The sequence below is a fragment of the Leptidea sinapis genome, chromosome 6, assembly GCF_905404315.1.
Source record: "Leptidea sinapis chromosome 6, ilLepSina1.1, whole genome shotgun sequence".
NCBI lineage: Eukaryota > Metazoa > Arthropoda > Insecta > Lepidoptera > Pieridae > Leptidea > Leptidea sinapis.
The window spans coordinates 2,122,587-2,139,548 of record NC_066270.1 but is presented as its reverse complement, the minus strand read 5'-3'; the positions used below and the strand labels follow the sequence as shown (position 1 = coordinate 2,139,548).

General features: G+C 37.0%; 1 protein-coding gene across 1 annotated transcript in view; it reads left to right on the top strand.

Moving 5' to 3' along the window:
• Positions 1–16,962, top strand: part of LOC126964856 (metastasis-associated protein MTA3) — a 107,201-nt gene that overhangs the window by 54,523 nt on the left and 35,716 nt on the right. Inside the window, exon 3 of the mRNA XM_050808175.1 lies at positions 2,769–2,876. Coding sequence (XP_050664132.1) covers positions 2,769–2,876 — 108 coding nt within the window. The remainder of the gene's footprint in view (positions 1–2,768; positions 2,877–16,962) is intronic.

Below are 16,962 nucleotides of genomic sequence, written 5' to 3'. Positions count from 1 at the left end.
ATAACCTCGTGAAAGCTGAGATTGTCACAATATCTAGACCTAGCACATGAGGTTACACTACACTGTGGGATGTTGATTCAACAATAATTGTCCGTATAGTCGTTTCCGTAAACGGTCTTATAGCAGAGGCTCGACCATTATCTCAAGAGGCTCTCACATACAGAAGGTATTTTGGGAACTGAGGACGGCACGCATCGTGCAGAAGCTCCTCAGTCTGTCGCCCTAACCACCGGCGGAATTTATTTTTTATATTTATATTCATTATGTTGTTTTTTATACGTTATAATTATAAATATAGGAAATAAGATTCAGTTGTAATAAATTTTTCAGATGAAGGTGATTTAATTATCATTAAAAATTATAAATTTTGATAAAATTAGTTTCTTTTTTTGCCTTTATTCTCTGCTGTCCTGTGGTGGTGACCAGAGGAATAACTTATATACGGGTGACTCGTACACTCGTCCTTGTCCTATTATTGTAATAAGTAAGATTTTTTAAGAACCTTTTCTGGATTTCGAAACAGTCACGAATAGCCATTTTATTGCTCGTGAACGGGTGCTACTCGTGGTGGCTGGATGGTCTTGTTACCGGAAAGTTATTATATATTTTATTTTATGAAATGCTCACATAATGCCTCTATTTATTTACGGTATGTGTGGATTGATGCATCTACTATACTCAATAACTCTTGTGTTTATAAGTATAAATTTACTTTTTTTTTCTTTTTTTGACTTACTCGTGTAAGCCTTTCAGTTTTTGACATTTGAGTATTTTTGTTCCGTCACTTTGCATATATTGCAATTGAAATGATTTGTAAAACAATTAAAATGTACATCTTGACTTAAAAGAGTGGCAATGAGTTTCTTGCTACTTCTTCTCATTAGCTCAACCCTTTACGAAGTAGCGGTATATTCAATATGAAACAATATTTTAATTATTTTTTTGACATTCATAAGTGTCATTTCCGTGACCTACATGAATAAAGTGTTTTGAATTTGAATAATTAGTATGTATCCTTATTTCTCATATTTTGAACCTATTATATTTAACAATTGTAAAATTTTCCGAGATAAAAGTCGATCGGTCGTGAATGTTGCCGCCAACAGTCCTGCGGTTGACTCGCTTTCATCGAGCGTTCTGACCTGCACCGTGACTAGTGTCCAGGGACGTTTAGGTGCCAAGGTTACAAACACTCCCATACGCTACTCACTTTTATGTATCTAGAATGCAACCGTAGTATTCTTGGTATATAAAACTGTACATAAAATTCTTGGTACACTTTTTTTTGTGTTCTTTTCGTGATTATAATAAATAAAAAAAAAAACATTTGATTTGACATGCTATGCGAATTTGAAATGAATTTTGTATATCAAACTTTGAAAATTAATTAAACACTGTTGTTTTTCTTAAGTAAAGAAAAAACGCGTGGAAATACAACTGAATTTTCACATTCATAACTAAATCAAAATTACCTTTCTCCTAAAAGCCCCCTAACTTCTTTCTTAAGGGCTACCAAATTTCCAACATTTGAGTTTCATTATCTTCAAACTAAAAATATTTTCTAAAAAAAGTGACGCTATCAATAATAACCAAGGCAATTAAGTGGCTCCAAAACTTGAAACCGAAAAAAAAACTTACCGGTTAACGTTTACGTATCTACATAATAGGTAATATTCAATGTTGAAGTTGCATGATTAATGAAAATACGGGTTTTTATTTACAAATTAAATAACCAACAGCTTAAATCCTTAATAGGAGAACCATTTCAACCAGTTAATTCTAGCGCATAGGTTCTCAACGTGGGCGATAACACCCCCTTGTGGGCGTTTGAGACTTTCGGGGGGCAGTAGAAGATCCAGAGAAAATTAGGGGGCATTGACATGGCGCAGATGGGGCGTGGGTAGATTAAAAAATATAGTCTAAATAGGCAAAAAAATACACGAAAATATTCTAGAAAAAAACATATTCTTAAAAGTGGGGGGTGAGCAAAATAAGGTTGAGAAACTATGTTCTAGAGTATTATCCATTTTACAAACATCGGCGTCCAGAGACACGAGTTTTTTTAACTATATTAACATCAACACATCAGTGTTATGCCACTACGTCTCCCGTAAAGACCGCAAGTGTCAAGTGCAACTCATCCTACTAATATTATAAATGTGAAAGTTTGTATGTCTGGATGTATGTTTGTACTTCTTTTACGCAAAAACTGCTGAATGGATTTTAACGAAACTTTACAATAATATAGCTTACACACCAGAATAACACATAGGCTATAATTTATAAAAATATTGTGTGAATTATCCACAATGTAAAAGAAGTGTGAAGTAAGTAGAAAAGAAATCTGCAATCTGCAAGCTATTAATAATCTCTGGATCTTCTGAAACGAATTTAAATTTTTTCTTACCTATAGAAAGCCACATTTTGTATGAGTGCTTTATGTTTTATTATATTAACTCGAAAAATGAAATGGCTTTTTCGTGGTCGTGGTTGTCGGCTTTAAAAAGTAAGTCTGAGAAACAACGGTCGAACACTAAAAATAATTTATATGGCAAAACAACGTTTGCCGGGTCAGCTAGTATAATATATTATAGAGTCAGAACTCGCAGGCTCTCGAAAATGTTTGGCATCAGTATAGTCACTTCATACTTCTTCTCCTTCCCGTAAGGTAGCTACCCTGTACTCCTGACCTGACAAGTTATTTATCTTAGCTTTAAATATATTTATTAACCTAATAATTTAAATTTAAATTGATTCGTGTTTTACAGTGGCCCAGTCAGAAGATTCACCGGTCGCAATGAAACTCAAGAAAATATGCCTTAAGACGCCTATAGGCGAGGAACAGGCGGCACAAGCAGTTTTAGACCCAGCGATAGGTAAGCACAGATACTACAATAGCCTTTCTCTTTAGCTACTGTTAATATGGTCTTGATCAAATATGATGAAAATTTGCTTAGATTACACATGTGAGATTTTATAACTTCTCGCTTGAATATTTTCAAAAATTGGGAACTAATTGGTTTAACCTGGTTTTTCGAAAATCAAGTTTTCATCAGGTCTCGACGTTTGCAGATTGTTGTCCCTATGCATTTGTGTGTGTGTGACCAAACTTAGATTTTAAATATAATTCAGACCCGTAGATTTTAAGAAATCTCAAAACTACGAAAAAACCATATTCTGCATTTATAATATTCGAATTACTTACGAATTTGGCACTATATAATTCTTGAGATTAATCTTTTATTATGCGTGAAAGTTTATTTTATTTAAAATTTCGCTCGGAATTTCTAAGGAGACTGTTAAAAAAATTTCTTCTTGCCGATTCCATTGCTATGCGTAAAAAATGTATATCCCATTAATATGAGCATTATTTCCTTTACACAACCAATCTATTGTCATTTCAGTTGATACGGAAGCAGTAGCTAGCCTTATTTCTACATCACAATGGGCGATTTACAAGTTTATATATTTCAATATTAGTACTAGAAGATACTTAATATATCGCCCCGAAATTTTTCCCTCCATCTATCGGATGTTGCATTACAGCCAGCCGTGAATAATTAATGTCAACTTCTGCTTTCAAGTCAGGTTGGCCGTGTAGTCTAAGGCTGAGATCTATATAGCGTACCTAGACTTTGCTCAGAATTTACTTACATAAAACTTAGCTGAGTATAAGATTAGCATAATCTTTGATTTAATTTTAATAGTCATTTGACAGAGGAAATTTTGCTGACATTTGAGCTTAGTTAGACAGCCCAATGCAAAAGTGAAGTTTGCATTTTATCACACTTACTACGCTCTATAGATCTCACCCTAAGCCAGATTTGAGCTTGGGTTTCCGGTGGGGGAGCATGGGTTCGAACCCCCACACCTGGAAAAGGTAAAGCATAATGATATAAGTATTAATTTGTTTTTTTCTTTCGATTATTTTGCTCATATTATTAATATGCTATTTTGGGAGAAAAAGTTTCACTTACGTCGTGGTTTCATAAAAAACACACAATTGCTTTTTATTATATATGAGGGGGCAAGCGGCCAAGAGGCGCACGTAATAGGAAGTGAAAAACCAGAGGTCAAGACATGCGTCGCCGGTCTTAAACATGGTAGTCCACGTAAAGCTTAAGATCCCTGAACAAAGTGGCTGTGCCAGGCAAAAAAATTCACGCGAACCGGCGGTAGAATGCCAGACGTAACACGATGCCGGTGGAACGTCATATCCGGTTGTGGAATTTGGCTGTTGGTACCAACCTGAATAACATCTCTGTACTCCCGGTATATATACGCGGTAAAAATTCATAGGGACCCCACATCTGTAGTGTTGTCGTTCTGCTATAAGTCGCAATATTTGACCCACTTACAAAAAGCGGCCAAGTGCGAGTCGGAGCCCGTAGCAGCAAGTAACATAATATTGAAGTTCTTATGTTTATTAAATATTTTTTTTTATATATTTAAGTTGATTGTCTCTCGCGTAAACTATTCAGTTTAGAAAAAAATTATATTATAAACCTCAATATCATTTTTGAAGACCTATCCGTAGATAACCCCATAATTTATTGTTTTTTTTTTATTTTTGTGTAGAAATATTAATGTGGTTCACAGAATACATCTATTTACCAAGTTTCAACAGTATAGTTTCGGAAAAAAGGCATAACTAATCCATAAGGGTACTGTTTTTTGCGGAACCCTAAAAACTTTCAGTCGGTCCGCTACACATACTCTTTCTCCTTCATTACCTTGTATGTTAAATCGACCTTACGCATATACAATATAAATAATGTACCTAGTATATTATAAGTTATTTATTTTAACTATTAATAAAAAATCGCACAGCAATCTAAAATAGATTTAATGCCGCAAATGTTTTATTATTATCAGTACTCAGTGGAATAAATTTGTATTAATTAGGCGCTTGCGACGCAGTTATTATTGTTTTAGTATTATTTGTATTCGACTACATCGAAATCATCACCTTTAAATATGTAATAAAAAGTTTATGAAATGAAGATTATTATCGTTGTAAAATTGTCTAGCTTGTGTACTTATAAGTGCTGACCCAGCATACGTTGTTTTAGATTAAGTACGCCGCGTAAATGTAAAATATAGGTGCCGGATAAGTAATCTCCACAAATAACTTTTAAAATTACAATTACTTCACTAAAAAGATCTCCGAACCACGGTGCATCTTATGGTATAAGTATTATTGCGATCGGTTCAGTAGTTTATACAGTTTTATACATGATCAAATGTCAGGTAATCGGGTCTTATGTGACATCTGAAGCTCGTCCGTTATTTTCTATAAGTTTGAAACTTTGCTGTACGACTTGTTGAGGCGACGTCAGTTCATGGGATTTATTTTGACAAGAGGTTTATATTTTCAAGTCACAACATTACATATTTTAATTGGTAAAAATACACAATACACACACAAATGAGTTTTACCATCAAAACGCAGCCAACATCGGTACTAATAGTCATTTGGCTTCAGTGCTTCTTCGTCGCCAGTGAGTCGACCATGTCCTTCTGAAGCGCTGTATTTTATTAAAGACGTTTTGTGAATGTCGCCTCAGCCCTCAGCGGTACACGGTTGTAGGCCTTCAGCGGGGTTCGACAGTATAATTTTCGCAATAACTAACGCTAATTCAAAATCATAAAATGACACTAAATATGTAACGAAAAGTTTATGAAATGAAGAACGGAGTATCGTCGCAATATTGTAAAAATTGTCGCCAGACAAGCCATTGTGCCCGCTCATTGTATGAATTGTCATGTTGCGAAAAAAAAAATTATTGTTAAGCTCCTAGGGTGCTAAACGATTGTTACCTTTTCAACTCGATAGTAAAGGCAAACCGTTAGCAGAGATTCGACCCAGTTACATGGATCTTGCTTCGGCAGCTGCAGTGGTGACGGGTGGGTACGTCGGACATGGAGAGTAGCCACACTTGACACTTATATTGATAGATTTGTCTCTCTATTCAACTTTGTCTGTTTGGTCGTTGTGCGACGACTCCTACGACATTGTCTGCTTAGTCGCATTTTTTCACTTTATTTGTTAAACAACATATAACTTCTGGATCCTAGGCTTCGGTTCCACCAAGCCATCCGTGGAATGTATAGGGTTGCCAGAGACAACAGCATTTCATTTCCGAGAACAACTCGACGGTTACTATCAATTCGGTCGGTAAGAAAATATCATTTTTCTAATTCACTTTACTTGTAATATTTTACAAACATACTATTAGGTATATCTATGGTAAAAACTAATTTGCCTACATTACTCATTCAAGGTATTTTATGAAATATTAAAGCTTAAGTAAAAAACTACTTTTAGTATTCGAAATCCCTCCAATCCAATCAGACCCTGGCAACCCTCGATGTATTGACATATTACAGTAGATTTTACCGACTTGTAATTTTTGATTGAGCATTCAAAAATGATCTGTAAGTTCAGTTCCGTACCTACAGGATCGCATTATTTTCTAGTGAGTGCACACAATTGAACTGTGCCTCTCTTCGTCGTATTCTAGTAGGGAGCGTTCTACCAATGTTGTCTTTCCAATTCTGGCAGCCATCTCTTTACAAACATAAAATTAACATTAATTTATTCAATGCCTCACCGAAAATATTTTCCGCTATTCTTATCTCAACTTACCTATAATAGTATCGAGACAATTAAACTCAATGTCGTTGTGTTCTAATCGGTTGTTCTAGAACATTCCAAATTAACACGTAATTCGTAATAATATATATCCCGTATCTATGCAATGTTAATAATTGCTGTGTTAGGCTGTAGCATAGTTTCTCAACCTTATTTTGCACACTTTTAGAATATATTTTTTTCTAGAGTATTTTCGTGTATTTTTTTGCCTTTTTAGACTATATTTTTTAATCTACCCACGCCCCATCTACGCCATCTCAATGCCCTCTAATTTTGTCTGGGTCTTCTACTGCCCCCCCGAAAGTCTCAAACACCCACAAGGAGGCGTTATCGCCCACGTTGAGAACCTATGGGCTGTAGAGTTTGATTACTCTAAAAACCGGTCACAACGATCTGTTTGGTAAAAAATACTCTCAAATTCATCAATGTATAAACAAAAATCTGACACCTCGTTTTCAGTGTACTATTTGGAATTATGTTAATTGTAGCGAATGTTTTACAAATATGATAGGACGATATGTTATTTTTTAAAATGATAACTACTAATTCACTTCTGGGATTAATTACACAAATAAAATTTAAAAACAAAATTTATGAACGATGCGGGACTCGAACGGTCTTCTTTGTTCAAATCTCAGGTTGTGGGAGTTGAACAAAGACATTAAGATTTATCAACTTTACGTCACTCGAACGGTTGGCTCAGTCACTCCTTCATAGCTAATACCCCACCAAACCATCACTGAAGTCGAATAGCGCCCACGTTGCACTCTGTCGACTAATTGGGATGCTTCCTAATACGAGCTTTGAGCATAAATACGGTAATTATTTTTTAAATGTTCCTCAATTGTAAAAAAATTCTCATCATAAATAAAAAAAGAGATTCCAAATTCAAATGTAATATTTTGTTTATTTTTAATTGTAACATTATTTAAGGCCAGACCAAGTACATTAGTATTTTTTGTTGAAGTAGGCGTTACTTTGCGGAAATCCGTAATGAACGTGTTTCGCCTGTATACGAGGCATCCTCAGGAGACGTTGACTTGCCAATCTCTGGAGTTTCGTGTCGAATTGTTTGAAGACAAATATTGGCGGAATTAACACTAAAGAAAACTCAAAACATTTGGATGCATTAGTATTGCTTAGGCCGAACACCAGATTATAAGGTGCTTCCATCGGACGGTACGCGGGACAGTCCGGTGGATCCATTAACGGTGCGCCGAAGTGCTTTTTCACGTGCATAACTTCACGGTGACCGTACGGTATTAAGTAGATATGTATGAGCTACAATGAAAGCTTTCACACGGCATGGCAACCGTGCCGTGACCGTGTGCCGCCCGTGCTTTTCCACTATAAACACGGTTGTGACACGGCAACCGTCTTTGCAGTAATGTATTGACTTGCCTAGCCTCGTTCTCATGAACACGGGCGCAAAACGGCGACGTCTTCAGCCTAGTACCACGACAATACTGCGACCACCCCTCGCCACCGCCGGGCGACAGTTCGTAACCCGTGAGTAAGAGTAGAGAGTTAGTGGCTGGTGCCGTTTAGACGGCACGGACGGTCAGATGGATATAACGAGCGGGACGGTCCTCTTATCTTAATTTTTTGTTATTGAAAAATAGATCCAGATCGCACCAATTGGTCCGGCGTCGTACTCGGCACAGTCTGGACAGCCGTCGAACCATCAAATCTGGTAATAATAATAAATTTGTGCAATGGACAATGCGACAAATCATCGAATATGGTCTGCACCGACCACGTCCGATGGTTCGGCAGTTCAAATCCGATCAGGCTATTAGTCCGCGTCATGCGGCCGTGGGCCGTGAATCGTCTAGCGTGGATTTGCTGTGCGACTCCCCAGTGGAATAACATATTACTAATAAGATGTGTTTATTTGTACAACAGCTTCGATTTAGAATGACTCGACTGTTCTGTATGTGAATACTTTAATGGCAATGTTTTGAACAACAGTCTCGTACCTCGTAATGCGTGGCGAGTCCATAAGTACTATGCAATCTGTGGCAAGCTTATGCGTCAAAGCTGTCTCCTGAAAGAATTACGACAACCGATTAGTTACTTTACTTGAGTAAAGTATATAAAATGTTGCTGTGCCCTTGGCTGTGCATTGAATTGTACCACCATTTTGTAATAAGGTAACATGATTGGAGAGTAATTGTGGCATTGAGGTGTATTTTGAAAGACTAATGTTAAACCGTCCAAAATGTAGGCGTAACAATAACATGAGATGTTGCTTGAGATGGATCTCTGTCTGTGCGGTATTTGCAGGACCATTAAACAGGGGCACTTACAAGAAAAACGCGTGCTACCATTTAAAACGCCGGCAACGCTCCTTGGTGTGGGTGGCGAATAGTGATGGTACCACGTGACCCGCTCGTTTGTGCACGTCTTGTATAAAATGATCTGGTGACGTTGCGACATGGTGAGGCGGCCCTTGGTCTCCGCGCTGCACTCGACCTCTGCAGCCGGTAATTAGATTGCGGCCGTGCTGTCACCTATGCGCCGCAGTCGTAGTCGGCCGTCGCTCGCCGGCTATCGATTAGAGCACCCGTCCCCCGCCCCCCGCCCGTGAACCGGATCTCGTCACGCCGCCATTGTGTACCCGCGACGCATTCGTTTCTCCCGATGCGAAAACGACGCATTCCTTCCGCGCCCCCGCCCCGCGACCCCCGCGCCCCCGCGCTGCCCAAGATTAAACCGCGCCGAGAGCATCACAGTCACACCAGTGTGGTGCAAGCAACCTCCTTGACACCTCAGACAGATAATGCGCTAGCTGAAGGCTCGAGCTGAATTGGTTGATGCAAAACATATGCAAATAATACACAAATAAAATTTTATGAACGATGCGGGACTCGAACCCACCACCTCGCGTTCCGTGCGAGTGCTCTGCCAACTAGAGAGCTAACCGTTCGAGTGACGTATCGTCATAAAATCTTGTATGCTTTTTTTGAAACTCTCAGGTTTTGGCTTCAACTACAGGATCTACTTTACAGTTGATAACCCGCTCAACCCCAATATTTGCATAATAGGAAATTGACTTGAGATGTCGCTCTTGCAAATCTAATCGTGTTATCCCGCATCGTTCAAAAAAATTTATTTGTGTATTGATCCTAGAAGTGAGGGTTATCACTTTAAAAACATAACAAATATTTTAGATATGCAAATTACTACCTAGTTAATATAAAGCATATAAAGGGAGGTGAACACAACGGCTGAAATCTATAGAGCGTATTTAGACTTTGCTCAGACTTAACATATTATGTAAATATACAAATGATTTAAGTTTTCTTTAGTGTTAATTCCGCCAATATTTGTTTTTAAAACAATTCGACAACACGTATCAATGTAACAAACATTGGCGGAATTAACACTAAAGAAAACCTAAATCATTTGTATAATTATGGATTTCCGCAAAGTAACGCCTAATTCAATAAATTTTCATAATATGTAACTTTATGCTGACTTTAAGCTAAGACAGCCCAATGCAAAGTCAAGTTACGTAAAAAAAAGTCTGAGCAAAGTCTAAGTAATCGAAACTATCGTTGACTTTTCTGTCCCAATAAACTTATCGACGGTAACTCAACTTACCCGTACACGCTGTCTGTCAATGGGACGACGTATAGCTTACCAGCGATAGAAGTTTGTATGGAAATTTCAATTCACGCGTCCCAATATAAGGCGATAAGAATGACTTATCGGGTATATTGGGACAGCTTTAGATTATTGACAGCTAATTACTGACAGTAGAAGGTAGTAATTTATCTCTATCTGTAGATAGTACATAAATTGGAAACGGCCGTAAGTAGACATTAAACTACAATAGATATTTAAATAGATAACACAGAGATAAATATTAATTATACAAATCTTTTTTGAGAAAAATATAATATTTGATAGTTAAAAAAATTCTGGTGCAGATTTCACATATAATATTACTAGCCGTTCCCGCCCGCTTCAGTTGTTTGTTCTTAAGTATGAACCATCTATGATAAATTTCGCATGGAATGGTGGTAGTTTCATGTCGATACGATCAGTGAATTAGGCGAGATTGAGCCTCAAACAGAGACCATTTATATATAATATCTAATATATAAAATTCTCATGTCGCGGTGTTTGTAGTTAAACTCCTTCGAAACGGCTTGACCGATTCTCATAAAATTTTGAGTGAATATTGGGTAGGTCTGAGAATCGGACAACATCTATTTTTCATCCCCCTAAATGTTAAGGGTGGTCCACGCCAATTTCTTTTTTAATTTTTTTGACATTTTTTTTTAATTTGTCTGATTATGAGTCAGCATCAAAAAAATACATGCACCCATTTACGATCAACAGTTACTTTTGTATCGCGTTTTTAATATCGGCAATACAAAGTTTGCTGGGTCAGCTAGTATATAGATAAATTAGTTTAGAAACTCGCCAGTATGTTTATGATTTAGAATACCTTCTATATCTGTGGCAATAATTTGTTATAAATATAAAGATTATTATATGATGAATAACGCAATAAGCCTTTTCACTTTCGAACAATATTGCAACAGCCGCAGTAATGCAGTTGTAATGTCTCTCATCATCACCGTATGCAACAGGTATTGCACATATTTTAATCTGTGTAACGGAAAGTATGTACGTGTAACTCTTAAAGAATTCGTTGCACAAAACGCTCGCATACGACAAGATGTTGTGCAATTGGTATGACGAAGAGCTCAACATTAAAATATCTCTTTCAATAAACATACTACGACAAATTATACCACCTACTTACAGTTAATTAATAATAATAATTTAATTAGAAGTTTGTAAGGAAATTGTAATTCACGCGTCCCAATATAACGGCCGTTCCCAATATACTATCTACAGATAGAGATAAATTACTACCTTCTACTGTTAGTAATTAGCTGTCAATAAACTGAAGCTGTCCCAATATACCCGATAAGTCATTCTTATCGCCTTATATTGGGACGCGTGAATTACAATTTCCATACAAACTTCTATTGCTGGTAAGCTATACGTTGTCCCATTGTCAGACAGCGTGTATTGTCTGACTTATCGGGTATATTGGGACAGCTTCAGATTATTTCCAGCTAATTACTGACAGTAGAAGATAGTAATTTATCTCTATCTGTGGATAGTATATTAGGAACGGCCGTAAAGAGTGTGCATGGCAGCTACGTTAGTCACTTTGTTTTAGTGTGCGTGCGTTGCTGAAAATAGAGGTAAACAGTTCGCCGCTTTTTTTTCGCCGTGTTCACAGCTGTCACAGTCTATCTTGACGTTTAAATTATCCAACGTTTAAAGCCATAATTCCAAAGCAGGCCGGCAGGACATTGAGAAACCCGCGCAACGTCGCGCCTGTTACTGTTGCATGGTTGCCTTATGTGCTTTATTTTTTGAAATACGCGTATCCGCGTGAATATATCCACCCGTGGGCTTACGTCGTTTTTGTCATATTTGGAGTTCGCTCTAAGTAAACACATTTCAATTGATGTGCAAGCGTGAATATTGTAAATCCCAGAAGCGCAATAATTTGGTTAGCTTCGGCGGCCCTTCAAATACATTATAGTATATTATACCACTGTTTGACGGCAAGGAAAGGCGCTGCTGTGTTGATATCCCGTGTAACTAAAGCGATGCGCTAGCCATAGAACTCGTACTTAAACCAATACTTAAACCGATTTTTTTTCTCATAAAATAAACCACACAAATAAAACTGAAAACAAAATTTTGTGAACGATGTGTCACTCGACCGGTTGACTCAGTTGGAAAGAGCGCTCGCACGGAACGCGACAGGTCGCGGGTTCGAGTCCCGCATCGTTCATAGAATTTTGTTTTCATTTTTATTTGTGTAATAATTCATCCCAGAAGTGAGGGTTATCACTTTAAAACATAACATATTCTTTAAATAAAATCACCATCGAATTGGCGTAACATACAAGAATTGATGCAACTACGACACGTCAAGTTTTATATCTGTCGCCAAAAAATGTTTATTAGTAAGTATTCCACGCAATAAATGGAAACGCTGTGATGAATAATATTAAAGTATCAGGTTTGAACTTCGAACCCGCAGCTAGGGTGCACTCTGGCATCGCTTGTTCGAGAGTTGCCTGAGAAGTACACCATCCATGAAAGTGGTTAGCGCACTGTCACGGTTTCCCTCTCGTTGAACTTCAAAGCCTGTTAGCTTGACCTAAGCTGTGAGGGCGAGAGAAGGAACTCGGCTAGCACCCGCAGCCGGGCTTTTGTTTAAAATAATAATTCTTGGTCAACTGGCGTCGATTAGTGTCGACTATTGACCTCAAAAGCAGTATCATTCCTACGAGCACATTCTGAAGGCCTTATGTAAGATGAAAATTATCTCCAGCTGAAACCAAAATATCGTTCATTTTAATTATTATAATTAATTAATTGAATATTCTTTAATTTATTGTGTCACGCTCTTAATAACGTAGCACTTAGTGGCTTTAGGAACTGAGGCGTTTTATGATCCGTGAATTTTATCAAATTCAGCACATAATTTGCATAACAATATGTTATTACTGTAATTAATCGACTATTCAAGTTTGTAAAGTTGGTGAAGTTTTTGCTATTTATTAACTTCTAAGGCGATCCTAACACTTTTTATTTTTAACTTGTATAGCCGCGCATGGAACAGGGACGGAACTTTGTCTCATTACCTGGACTTGATGTCACTATGACGTCAGTAATTTGGCAGCCTATCCTATTACCGAATCGCGGGTATTATAACCATGAAAATCGCACCAATCGGCAATCACTTACCAACGATCATTACTAAATTATGAATTATGCTGATCAAGCTTATTTGGAGTTCGAACTCTGGGCGGACTCACAAGTCTTTGTCCAGCAGTGGACGTCTAGCGGCTGAAATGATGATAATAGTGAATAGGTTCCGTCATGATGTCCTTTGTGTCTGGAATAACAAGCGATTTATATTATGTATCTGAGTGTTTACCATCAACTTTTAATAAGCGATGCGATTCCGATGCAGTTCAGTTTAGGTACCTAAACTGAATCGCTAAAATTCGTACCATGATGTGCCTTTTGTGCCTGAATGGCGTTTGGATCTCTTATGAAGAATGAACGAAATAAATTTGTTTGTGGTCCGCGGTGTGAGAAAGAGATGATGCTCTACAGTCGTTGCATAAGTTTGTCTCTCTTATGAGTTGCGTTTCGAAACCTGATATGATTTTAGTGGGTTTTTTGCGTAGAAAATACTTAAAAATACATTTTAAAATTGCGCTTTATATTGTCAAACTATAAACCATTAAGCCCATTTTTGTACTTATTAAATAATAGTAATATAAATAAATATAGTTCTTTGAATTAAATGTTTGCTTAGGTCTGTTCGCAAAAATAACGAGTTATGAACGCACCTCCATTGATGGTTGATTTGACATGAGCACAGAGTACATTTTTTTAATTTGTTCTTGCGAACAGGCTGTATATAGCCTTTACTGCCTCGTCTTTAGTATTTTCATTTTTGGTATTTATTTTCAGTATTTTGTTTTACAAAAAAGTCCAATAAAGTATTCCCATCTCATCTTTCGTCAATAAAATTTTCCTTTTCTGTATGTTTTCACAATTTTTTAAAAGTTATTAACAACACTATTCACTTTCCTCTAATAAAGTAGCAACTTTTTTCGAAACGCTCACTTTGACACACAAGCTATCCAGTTTAGATTGAAGTATTACCTCATGGTACGAATGAATGAACGAACTAAATCAGTTTGCGATTCAATTGAGATAATTTTTGACATTCAATTGATATTATTGCGATTTAATCAGTGTTGATTTGACGTCAACCTAAATTAGATAGCTCTAATCACGTCGTGGTACGAAATAGCAAAGCAGTTCATTTTAGGTTGTCAATTGAATCGCAATAAGAGTTCATGGTAGGCCCGCAGTTCACATAATGTTATTGCATCACCTTCATGTATGTTAAAGCTAGGCATAGGTGTAGGTGACCTGTTTGGTAAATTTGTTGGGTCACCTCCCCATTATATATATTTGGGATCCAACAATCCAATCCATTCACTTAGTTAACTAAAAAGTAAAAATAAATACACAATATTATATTCTACAACATTTCGCCAAGTCGGCGCAAAGTAAAAACACTAACATTACCCTAAGTAATATGAGTGCTTCTCTTGCTAATATTTTCAAATCCATCTGAGACTGCCTAATATATTTTGCATTAATATTATTCGAGATTTTTAAGCAAACTTCAACATTTTATGTACCCATTTTAATTTGTACTGTATGTAGAATTTTTTATAGTTAACTCACAACTTCATCAACTTCCCAATGCTATAGACAATATTATTTTTTACATTTACCTACCTTGCTTTAAATATCACCTTGTTTTAAATATTATGAATATTTTCAAATTCGGACTTTATTGTATGGAAGATTTATATTTTTTATGGAAGGGGAGGAAAAAACAAAGTACGGATCATCTGATGATAAGTGATCACCGCCGCCCGGCCTTTAAGGAAAGTGTACGCGCTTTTTTATGTGGTATTGTCGCGGAAACACAAGTATAAGCTCATTCCACAGCCTGGTTGTACGTGGAAGAAAGTTCCTTGCAAACTGCACACAACCAGATAGTGGAGATATGATATTGTAATTTGTGACGTGTTGTGCGAAGTACTCCTCGTGATAGATGCGGTAGAAGACACACAAGCGACGTCTCTTCGCCACGCCAGGTAATCTAGCTGTTCATAGATCACTGGATCCTCGACAATTCGAGCAGCTCTGCGTTTCACGCGGTCAAATGGTTCGAACTGATATTGGGGTACGCCCGGCCTTAGATGATAGCAATACTCCATATGTAGCCAGATCTACGCTTAGAGCGCTAGAATGTAGGCGGGCTTGGAGTATGCCGTGCTCTATTTATGACGCCTAGCATCTAGATGGTGGGGAAGATATCCTTATTTTTGGTGCGGATCAGATCTTCAGAACTTCGGAACATCCTTCATTATAAATGCGGTAGAAGAAACACAATGAAGCGATGTCTCTACGCAACGTCAAGTGCTCATTCGATAGTAACCCATTGGTCACTGATTAAGTAATAAATTCAAACCGGGTTAGCAATAGTGAGGTGGAGTTTGCATTTCAGTTTACTGGTTCTTCAAATCTTTGCGGCAAAAACAAGTTCGGCCGCATTACAATGTTCTGGGCGGGTGTGAGTTGCAATTATATGATAATTACCTCGTAAACGCAAGTTGCATTATTAACAGAACTTGAGGTTATGCCCTGCATATAGTAACTGTTTGAGGCTTATACTTCTCCAAATTTTTTTGGTATATCAGTCCGTGTTCCAGAGTGCGTCCCAATACATAATCCGTTATCAAGTGTGTTTTATCACTGTCTTTGAAACTGTTTATAAAAGAGACAAAGGGACTCGATCACGGATAACGTTTTCTGGAGTAGAGACTTAAAATCACACTGTAGTCAAACCCCTTAACAGAGTAGGAAGATACGACATTTTCAGAACGAGCTGCATAGGCGTCAACTTGCAAGCAACGAATCGGGGTAATAATAGTTGTCTTTTCACGTCAATTTTTAATGATTTTTTTCACATTGTCTTTAAAGGTAGTATTGTTAGTGGATACAGATGCCACGAAATACAGGTCGTTGATTTCGATGTTCGTTGCTGTAATAATATAAATATAATAATCTATAATCTAGGTGAAATTTATAGTATATTAGAACAATGAGAGATCGTAATGTAATTTCAAATATTTTTATGTATCGCTTATTGAACGTCAAAACCTATCTGAGAGTCATCATATGTAGGTATGTATGCATCTCAGACCTGAGAAGAGCACGGGTGCAAGAAATTTCAAGTAAATACCATAATTCAGTTATTATGGTATTTACTTAAGATATTATATTATTATAATATCTGACGAGGAAAGAACCTCTGTATTGTTTTTAAAAGGTATGACGTCATTACTGTTGACATCACAATTGCTATCTTGCTGGAGATCACTCATTAGTTCTTCTAAAGAAAACTACACGAGTAGGTATTTTATTACTTTTGTTTATTCAACGGGCAGCGTTACGACCTTATGGTATTTACTTAAGATATTATATTATTATAATATCTGACGAGGAAAGAACCTCTGTATTGTTTTTAAAAGGTATGACGTCATTACTGTTGACATCACAATTGCTATCTTGCTGGAGATCACTCATTAGTTCTTCTAAAGAAAACTACACGAGTAGGTATTTTATTACTTTTGTTTATTCAACGGGCAGCGTTACGA